This window comes from Oncorhynchus gorbuscha, linkage group LG08, assembly GCF_021184085.1.
Source record: "Oncorhynchus gorbuscha isolate QuinsamMale2020 ecotype Even-year linkage group LG08, OgorEven_v1.0, whole genome shotgun sequence".
Classification (NCBI taxonomy): domain Eukaryota; kingdom Metazoa; phylum Chordata; class Actinopteri; order Salmoniformes; family Salmonidae; genus Oncorhynchus; species Oncorhynchus gorbuscha.
In genome coordinates, this window is record NC_060180.1 from 7,268,505 (window position 1) to 7,278,404 (window position 9,900).

Sequence of the window (9,900 nt, forward strand, 5' to 3'; positions counted from 1 at the left end):
CTCCCTCATTTCCCCTCCCTCCTTCCCCTCCCTCCTTTCCCCTCCCTCCCTCCTTCCTTTCCCCTCTCTCCCTCCTCCCTCTCTCTCCCTCCTCCCTCCTTTCCCCTCCCTCCCTCCTTTCCTTTCCCCCTCCTCCTTCCTTTCCCCTCCCTCCTCCCTCCTTTCCCCTCCCTCCCTCCTTTCCCCTCCCTCCAGTTAAGAGGAACTTCAGCAGTGTAGTGGCCTCGTCGGGTAACACCAGTCTAAACGGGGAGGACGGCGTTGAGCAGACCGCCATCAAAGTCTCCCTCAAATGTCCAATCACCTTCAGGCGCATCCAGCTGCCTGCCAGGGGGCATGACTGCAAACACGTACAGGTAGGATGGCAGGAAAGGGTATGTTTTTTATACACACATTGCCTATCTTATAGGGCTGCAGGTAGCCTAGCGGTTAAGACCATTGGGACAGTAAACGAAAGGTTGCTGGTTTGAACCCCCAAGCCGTCTAAGTGAACAATCCGTCAATGTGCCCTTGAGCAAGGCACTTAACCCTAACTGTAAGTCTCTGGATAAGAGCATCTGCTAAATGACTAACATGTAAATGGAGTATATTTTACAAAGGACAAGGGTTTCCGCTGACTGTGTACCTAGACCAGGAAAGTCTAGACCAGGAAAGTCTAGACCAGGAAAGTCTAGACCAGGAAAGTCTAGACCAGGAAAGTCTAGACCAGGAAAGTCTAGACCAGGAAAGTCTAGACCAGGAAAGTCTAGAACAGGAAAGTCTAGACCAGGAAAGTCTAGACCAGGAAAGTCTAGACCAGGAAAGTCTAGACCAGGAAAGTCTAGAACAGGAAAGTCTAGAACAGGAAAGTCTAGACCAGGAAAGTCTAGACCAGGAAAGTCTAGACCAGGAAAGTCTAGACCAGGAAAGTCTAGACCAGGAAAGTCTAGACCAGGAAAGTCTAGAACAGGAAAGTCTAGAACAGGAAAGTCTAGAACAGGAAAGTCTAGACCAGGAAAGTCTAGACCAGGAAAGTCTAGACCAGGAAAGTCTAGACCAGGAAAGTCTAGAACAGGAAAGTCTAGACCAGGAAAGTCTAGACCAGGAAAGTCTAGACCAGGAAAGTCTAGACCAGGAAAGTCTAGAACAGGAAAGTCTAGAACAGGAAAGTCTAGAACAGGAAAGTCTAGACCAGGAAAGTCTAGACCAGGAAAGTCTAGAACAGGAAAGTCTAGACCAGGAAAGTCTAGACCAGGAAAGTCTAGACCAGGAAAGTCTAGAACAGGAAAGTCTAGAACAGGAAAGTCTAGACCAGGAAAGTCTAGAACAGGAAAGTCTTTATAGCACAAGTTATTCAGTGTACCACACTGTGATGAGTAAACTTGCCTGAGACCTGAAGACTCATGTTAGCTCCCAGAGCTAATGCTTTGGCTTTAGCTCAGTGGGCTAACCTGGTCTTGAAGCAATACACCTGACAGATCATACAATATTCCCCTGTTTAGGAAATACATGACTCTGATAAGTGCTTTGTCTTCCAGTGTTTTGATCTGGAGTGGTATCTGCAGCTGAACTGTGAGAGGGGGACGTGGAGGTGTCCTGTGTGCAAGTATGTGGTGACCATTTCCAAACTATGTTTTGTCAATAAAGTTATATCTCCTCTTTGAATGAGTTAAAATAATGCCTCTCTCGCCTTCTCTCTCTTGCCCCCCCTCCATCTCTCTCTCCCCTCCCCATCTCTCTTTCTCCATCTCTCTCCCCTCCCCCTCCATCTCTCTCTCCCCCTCCATCTCTCTCTCCCCCTCCATCTCTCTTTCCCCCTCCATCTCTCTCCCCTCCCCTCTCCTTCCTCCACTCCTCTCTCTCACTCCCCTTCCTCCCTCCCTCTTTCTCATCACAGTAAAACTGCATTGTTAGAGGGTTTAGAGGTGGACCAGTACATGTGGGGAATCCTCAACGCCATCCAGAAGTATGTATTATTCTTCCTTATTACTAATAATATTTATTATTATTAACCTCCAGTGCTTCATGTTCTTTTCCAGTATTCCCACCAGTATTTCTATAGTGTCTAGGACCATAAATATTCCCTTCTTCAACCTGCAGTGCTTCATGTTCTTTTCCAGTATTCCCAATATTACTAACCATACTGGACTTTTCCACAATATCGGACTGTATAAAAATGTCCCCTTCCTTTTCCCGTAGTTCGGAGTTTGAGGAGGTGACCATTGACCCAACGTGTAGCTGGCGGCCGGTGCCCATCAAGTCTGACCTCCATATTAAAGAAGACCCTGATGGACCGCTGGCCAAACGCTTAAAGACCATGAGCCCCTCCCAGATGACCATGCCCAACGTCATGGAGATGATCGCCCAGCTGGGCCCTGGCCCCTCCCATTACCCATCAGGCCCTGCTCAGCACGGGGGAGGCGGCACCGGGGGAAACCCAGGGGAGTACGGTGGCCCCAGAGGCCCAGGTAATGACCATTTTCAGAATTCAGATATTGCATTTACAATTTAAATGTTTGTTATTTAGTAGACACTCTTATCCAGAGCAACTACAGTCATACTAAGGTAGGTAAAACAACTTAAGAAATATCTCCCCTTATTTGTGTTTTTCTGTGCTGCTAGGCAACAATTACCACGGCCACGGGAACTTTGACTTCCCCCACGGTAACCCGTCAGGCGGGGGAGGAGGAGGTGGACTGAGAGGGGGAGGAGGATCCCCCATGAGTGACTTTATCAACCCCCCTCAGCTGTCCCACCTCCCAGACGTTCCTGTGGTTCTCCTATCCCAAGACAAGCCCCTCAGCCACGGCATCAACGACCCCGTAAGTCCCCTACACCTCCACCACCAACCACCAGGGCTCAAACCAGAGTTGTTGAAAATCCTCATAGAAAAAGTCAAATACCCACATCCAAACATTTCCCAGGTGCAGAGTACAAAAAGTGTTGTATGAAAGGAATGGTAATACTTGCACACCGTTGTAAATAATCTCGTATAGGTTGTTGTAATACCTGTCAAAGAAAAGCACTGATCTGGATCACGGCAGCATTGGCATTGTGCACAGTGTGTCTTGGCAGTCTTGCTCATGTCACCCTCTGTATGTCAGCTCCGAGCTTACTTTAAACCACACTCCTTTCTCTGTCTCTCTCTTTCTCTCTATCCCTCCTTCCCTATCTCTCTCCCTCCATATCTCTCTCTCTCCATATCTCTCTCTGTCTCTCTCTCTCCCTCCCTATCTCTCTCTCCATATCTCTCTCTCTCTGTCTCTCTCTCCCTCCCTATCTCTCTCTCCCTATCTATCTGTCTCTCTCTCCCTCCCTATCTCTCTCTCCCTCCCTATCTCTCTCTCTCCATATCTCTTTCTCTCTGTCTCTCATTCTCCCTCCCTATCTCTCTCCCTCCATATCTCTCCCTCCATATCTCTCTCCCTCCATATCTCTCTCCCTCCATATCTCTCTGTCTCTGTCTCTCTCTCTCCCTCCCTATCTCTCTCCCTCCCTATCTCTCTCCCTCTGTCTCTCTCTCTCCCTCCCTATCTCTCTCCCTCCATATCTCTCTGTCTCTCTCTCTCTCCCTATCTCTCTCCCTCCATATCTCTCTCCCTCCCTATCTCTCTCTCCCTCCCTATCTCTCTCTCTCAGATGTCTCATCCTTCCACCACTGATCAGCACCATAATTCCATGCAACAGCAGAGTGCACACATGCCTCCTCACCCCAACAGCCAGTCGTTACATCACGGTGGCAGCCAAGCAGGGCAGTCGTTGCATCACAGCAGCCAATCGTTGCAGCCCCCTCGCCAGCAGGCCCCAACTCCCCAACAGCAGCAAGGCCAGAACAGTCGCCCGCATGGCGATATGAACTTTAACCACTCGTCCTCGGGCATCGAAGGTCAAATTAGTGGTGACATGCCTGAGCCCTCCCTAGATGTAAGTGTGACATCATTGTGACATCATGCTTACGGATGCGAACATCATTTAAGTAGCGTTAGCATCGTCTGCTAAACCTTATCTCATTGTTAGTGCAACCCAGGATCCTTGGGACGGCCGTTCCCTAAATCCTAACCACAACCCTTACCTAACCTTAACTCTCACACATAACTATTTTACATTTCAACTTCAATGGGGTAAGGTCAGAGTTGGGACGTCCCAAGGATTCTGGATAGCAAGGACCCTTTTCTCATTGCCTAACTATGGTTTGATGGGAAAAGTCAACTGCTATAGTATGTTCATACCTTTAGTTGTTTAAATGGACTCTTTGGATAGAAGTGAGAAGTCTAATGACAATGCGTATCTCTTCCCTTATATCTTTCTCTCTCTGTCCATCTGTCTCACTCTCGCTCTCTTTCTCTCTCTCTCTCTCTCTCTCTCTCTCTCTCTCTACAGCTGCTTCCAGAGCTGGCCAACCCAGACGAGCTCCTGTCCTATCTGGATCCTCCAGACCTCCCCTCCAACAGCAACGATGACCTCCTCTCCCTCTTCGAGAACAATTAACTTTCACCTCCCTCACCGCTCGAGCCGAACCCAAACCTTCTCCACAGACAGACACACACACCACAGGGTGTGTCCAACCAGCTGGACTCTCCATAGAGTCCATAGACACACCGTCGTCCTCATATGGACTGGTAGTGGGGACATCGTCAAGTCACACACACACACAAAAAAGATGTGTAGGTGGCATAGGAGCAACGCTGAGGTCATCTGTCAGAACATGAGGCGATGATGAGGATGACAGGGAGTGGACACGGTGTGTGACAGAGTTTGGAAACAGGAAATGCACTCATGACCTCACGTCCTCTTCCTCGTGTAAAGACTCTTTACACTGCTCCGCTGCGGAGCTCCTCCGGCCGACAACATCGACGGCCATGTCGGTTGTCTACCCCTTCAGTGATATTTTATCTCTTGTCGTCTCCAACTTAAACTGTGCAGCTAATAATCACGTTCTATGTGTAGGACGTCACACAGGCCGAACTCTCTGTGTGAGCTTTTAGGGAAAAGTGTTGTAGCATTTTGTATCGTCCTTATTTCCCCCTTATACAAAAAAAGGGAAAAAAATACATGAATAGGGAAGAAAAGTCATCTTCTTGTCCTAGCCAATGTTTATATCTATCCTCTTTTGACGTGTGTTCTTCCAAGCCCTGACCCCCTGAGACCACAGCCTTTAACCCCTGACCTTTGACCTACAGTGTGTTCTTATAACCTCTGACCTTTAGCTCATAGTATGTATTTCCAACGGGACGTCCGTCATCACTGGGTACGTACCATCCAGTCTAACTGAAGCACAACCGACAGTGGGTCACACCACACCACACCACATGGCAGGCAGAGCCCTGGGAGGAGAGACCAAGGCCTGTGGATGAGGATCCTAACCTAGCTAGCTAGCCCACCCAGTCTACATAAGAATCAGCGCTGTTAACTCTATTCAGTCTGTCTATCGCCCCCATCCAATGTTGTTCAAGTTTCTCTTCCCTGGTGTTACAGTACAATGCCATATCGGACAGTGGGCTATGCAAAAGTACGTTTTACAAAAACATTTGTTTTGGCTTAGAATGATGGAGAAGTATGTGTGTAGCTGTGTGTATGTGCTTGAGAAAGAGTGAGGATGAGAGTGATAGAAAAAGAGGAGTACAGAGTCCGTCCTTATTTAGTCTATCATAGAGACACAGCTAGTGTTGCAAAAGATAGTCGGCCAATCTAATAGAGCCAGATCCCTCTTTAACATGAGACTTCCTCTGTTCTACAGGCCTGCAATTGCTCCTGTAACCATACTGTGTGGTGTTAAGAAGTGCATGTGTGCCAATGGTCGTTGTTCTAGATTAGCCAGAAACATTCTAGCCATTGCATTTTTTTTATCATGATTTTATTTGACATTTTCTTGCAAAGGAATGATTTTGGCTAATGTCCAGCTTTTTTCTTTTCATGTTTGTTTCATTTCTACTGTTCATTGGAAAATGGCCATGCGTGATGCATCACCAAAGTTATCCTACAGTTTGTAGGAGTTAGCTTGGACATCTACTATAATGTAAGAATAATATGGTCTAAGGCACTGCATCTCAGTGCTAGAGGCGTCACTACAGACCCTGGTTAGATTCCAGGGTGTATCACAACCGGTCGTGATTTAGAGTATCATAGGGCGGCTCACAATTGGCCCAGCGTCTTCCGGGTTAGGGTTTGGCTGGGGTAGGCCGTCATTGTAAATAAGAATATGTTCTTAACTGACTTGCCTAGTTAAATAAAGGTTACACAATACATCAAAACCATACACTTAGGGAGCCAATCAAAAAGTGTTCTGAACAGATGTGTGGTTGCACTGCATTTCCTATGTCTTGTTACTGTTAAACTGTATTTTGTCAACTTTTGTTCAAAAGGAACCACAATGGTTTATAAAGACAATACTTCAAAATGGTTGCCATCCTGACAATATATGCTTTAAAAATGTTTGCTAATGTATTGGGGAAAAGTAGAGGAACGTGACTTGACCCTCTATCATTTTTGTTTAAGTCAAGTCTAAATTGTAATACCCTCTGGAATTGAATGTGAGTTATTTTTTATTTTTGTGAATCCTGTTTTGTACAACACAAGATCATCATGCGTATTATTCTATCCTCGTAGCATTTTTGATATTGTTCTCCTATTTTAAGTTATTTTCTGTAATTATTCAGTGACTGTGAGAATAATCATAATTTGGTTTACTTCAGATCATGTAGGCTACTAAATGAAATTGAAGACTTCTCAATCGGTGGATATTTTTAGGACTTAAGAATTATCCCCAACGCTGGTTGAATCACCTGAATGCAACTGACCCTACGATATTTTAGGCTGTCTGTCTGTGTCTATGTCTGTTTGTTGAAGACAATGCACTGCCACAGTGAGGTATTTTAACTCCCCTGCCCTGTCTATCTGTAGATCTGTGTAGACATGATGCTGAAGTCTGGTCTATCAACATTACTCTCGATACGCCTTGTCCGAGGTTCAGGCTCCACACCAAACTGTAGATGTACAGTCAATGGACACAAGTGGAGTGTGTTAGAGGGTGCAATGTATTTTCATTTAAAGAAAATGGGAGATGTGATCCCCTGCCCTCTGTTTTCTGTCACTAACATGCAGGAATAGGGTCTGGAGGGTCTCTGAGGGATGCATGTACATAGTGTAAATGACAGATAGAGATACATTAACTTACAGAAATGTAGACATTTTCGCCACACGGGGCAATGATGCGCATTGTGTATTTAGAATTTGTAAAGTTTGCATCCTCCTGTCAGAAGAGACTGTTGAATTGTGGGAAATGGAGTCTGTGTTTGATAGTCTGTACAGCCCTCTGTCTCCAACCACATGTTCATTCATGTAAGATACTTTATCTACTTCTCAAACATGGGGGTGTTGGAAAAGGAGAAAAAAAAAGAAACATTTGTTTCCCTTTGTGTAAAACTTCTGTGTATTTCTCTATTACTTGTGTACTTTATAAAGGTGCTACTACAACAACATAATAAAGATAATTTTGAGGAATAAATCGGGACGTGGGAACCATGAGTGGTTCCTAAAGATTGTTGATACCAAATTTACAGTTTGTACAATTTTGGCAAATTTACAGTTTTTACACAATTAGGCAAAAAATATTACTTCCAAGGTACAATCTGAAGTGATTGGCACACCAAGTGGCAGTTGTCTTTTTTGTTTTGTACATTCTGTGTACAGTCATTTCATATTCTAAACTGGTCAGAAAAAAATGAATTGTGATTTTTAGTCTTGCAAAACTGTATGTAGTTAGATGACGTGACATCCTAATATTTATCTAATAAATATGTATTCAGATGAAACTTGTGATCTTGGTTTTCTAATACATCTTAAGTTATATGCCCTATGTAACATCAACCACCAGACAAAATCACAGTGGAGAATTCTGGATCTATCAAGACCAACTGACAGTCAAGTCAGTATAAAGACCCTTTATAACAATATGATAGTTATATAATAAGGCTCTCACAAGCAAAACACACATTACATGCATGCACCCTTTGAAATTACCCTAAAAAGGAAGAGGCTGTTTATAACACATAGTTATTTAACTCATCAAATCAAATTTATTTATATAGCCCTTCTTACATCAGCTGATATATCAAAGTGCTGTACAGAAATCCAGCCTAAAACCCCAAACAGCAAACAATGCAGGTGTAGAAGCACGGTGGCTAGGAAAAACTCCCTAGAAAGGCCAAAATCTATGAAGAAACCTAGAGAGGAACCAGGCTATGAGGGGTGGCCAGTCCTCTTCTGGCTGTGCCGGGTGGAGATTATAACAGAACATGGCCAAGATGTTCAAATGTTCATAAATGACCAGCAGGGTCAAATAATAATCACAGTAGTTCTCGAGGGTGAAACTGGTCAGCACCTCAGGAGTAAATGTCAGTTGGCTTTTTATAGCCGATCATTGAGAGTATCTCTACCGCTCCTGCTGTCTCTAGAGAGTTGAAACAGCAGGTCTGGGACAGGTAGCACGTCCGGTGAACAGGTCAGGGTTCCATAGCTGCAGGCAGAACAGTTGAAACTGGAGCAGCAGCACGGCCAGGTGGACTGGGGACAGCAAGGAGTCATCATGCCAGGTAGTCCTGAGGCATGGTCATAGGGCTCAGGTCCTCTGAAAGAAAGAAAGAGAGAATTAGAGAGAGCATACTTAAATTCACACAGGACACCGGATAAGACAGGAGAAATAACAGACTGACCCTAGCCCCCGACACATAAACTACTGCAGCATAAATACTGGAGGCTGAGACAGGAGGGGTCAGGAGACACTGTGGCCCCATCCGATGATACCCCCGGACATATAACCCCACCCACTTTGCCAAAGCACAGCCCCCACACCGCTAAAGGGATATCGTCAACCACCAACTTACCATCCTGAGACAAGGCCGAATATAGCCCACAAAGATATCCACCACGGCACAACCCAAGGGGGGGCGCCAACCCAGACAGGAAGACCACGTCAGTGACTCTACCCACTCAAGTGACGCAACCCTCCTAGGGATGACATGTATAAGCCCTGTATAAACTGAAGGGGGGTGAGGGGATTATCTAAATTATATAACATTGTTTTAAGGTCATACCAAGGATCATTTTTGTTATTTTTAAGACCCCTTGAAGTATAAAAACATGTATAAAACATTTATTTGAAATGTATCTCGCTTAAACGGATGGAATTTGATGGGGATTGTTTTGTTATGCTAATTAGATGTATATATTGGTGCTTTGATGGAGAGCGGAATAAGACATTGACAATTACAACGAAAACACTATTTCATATTGTAGACACAGAGATGTATTAATACTTTTCATGGACTAGCAGCAGTCTAAGTCACTGCATCTCAGTGCTAGAGGCGTCACTAGACACCCTGGTTCGAATCCAGGCTGTATCACAACCGGCCGTGATTGTGTCCCATTGGGCGGCGCACATTTGGCCCAGCGTTGTACGGGTTTGATCGTTGTAAGCTGTCATTGTTAATAAGAATTTGTTCTTAACCTGTTACTCCTACCCCCTACTTTTTCGAACATTCTGTTAAAAATCGCACAACATTTCAGCGCCCTGCTGCTCATGCCAGGAATATAGTATATGCATATGATTAGTATGTGTGGATAGAAAACACTCAAGACGTTTATAAAACTGGTTAAAGCTGTGACTAACAGAACGTGCGTTTCATCGAAAAGCGCAGGAAAATCTGATCACTGAAAATGGAAATATTTTTCCATCCGCCACTTCAACCCATTGATAAAGGCGAACCATATTAACTGACTGCCCTAGTTAAATAACTTTTAAATAAAAATACAAATCTGTTTATGTTTCACAATGTATGCACACATGACTGTAAGTCGCTTTGGATAAAAGCGTCTGCTAAATGGCATATATATACAACGTCATCATTCTGTGTCGCTGTTGGG

At 44.8% G+C, this 9,900-nt stretch overlaps 1 protein-coding gene across 10 annotated transcripts in view; it reads left to right on the forward strand.

Moving 5' to 3' along the window:
- zmiz1a (zinc finger, MIZ-type containing 1a) overlaps window positions 1-7,790 on the forward strand; it is a 306,966-nt gene extending 299,176 nt beyond the window's left edge. For all 10 annotated transcript variants that reach the window (XM_046358353.1, XM_046358352.1, XM_046358356.1 and 7 more), the window contains 7 exons: window positions 196-356; window positions 1,518-1,585; window positions 1,877-1,945; window positions 2,179-2,447; window positions 2,602-2,801; window positions 3,619-3,903; window positions 4,360-7,790. In XM_046358353.1, the coding sequence (XP_046214309.1) occupies window positions 196-356; window positions 1,518-1,585; window positions 1,877-1,945; window positions 2,179-2,447; window positions 2,602-2,801; window positions 3,619-3,903; window positions 4,360-4,467 (1,160 nt within the window). In that variant the 3' untranslated portion in view covers window positions 4,468-7,790. The remainder of the gene's footprint in view (window positions 1-195; window positions 357-1,517; window positions 1,586-1,876; window positions 1,946-2,178; window positions 2,448-2,601; window positions 2,802-3,618; window positions 3,904-4,359) is intronic.
- Window positions 7,791-9,900: the final 2,110 nt, after the last annotated feature.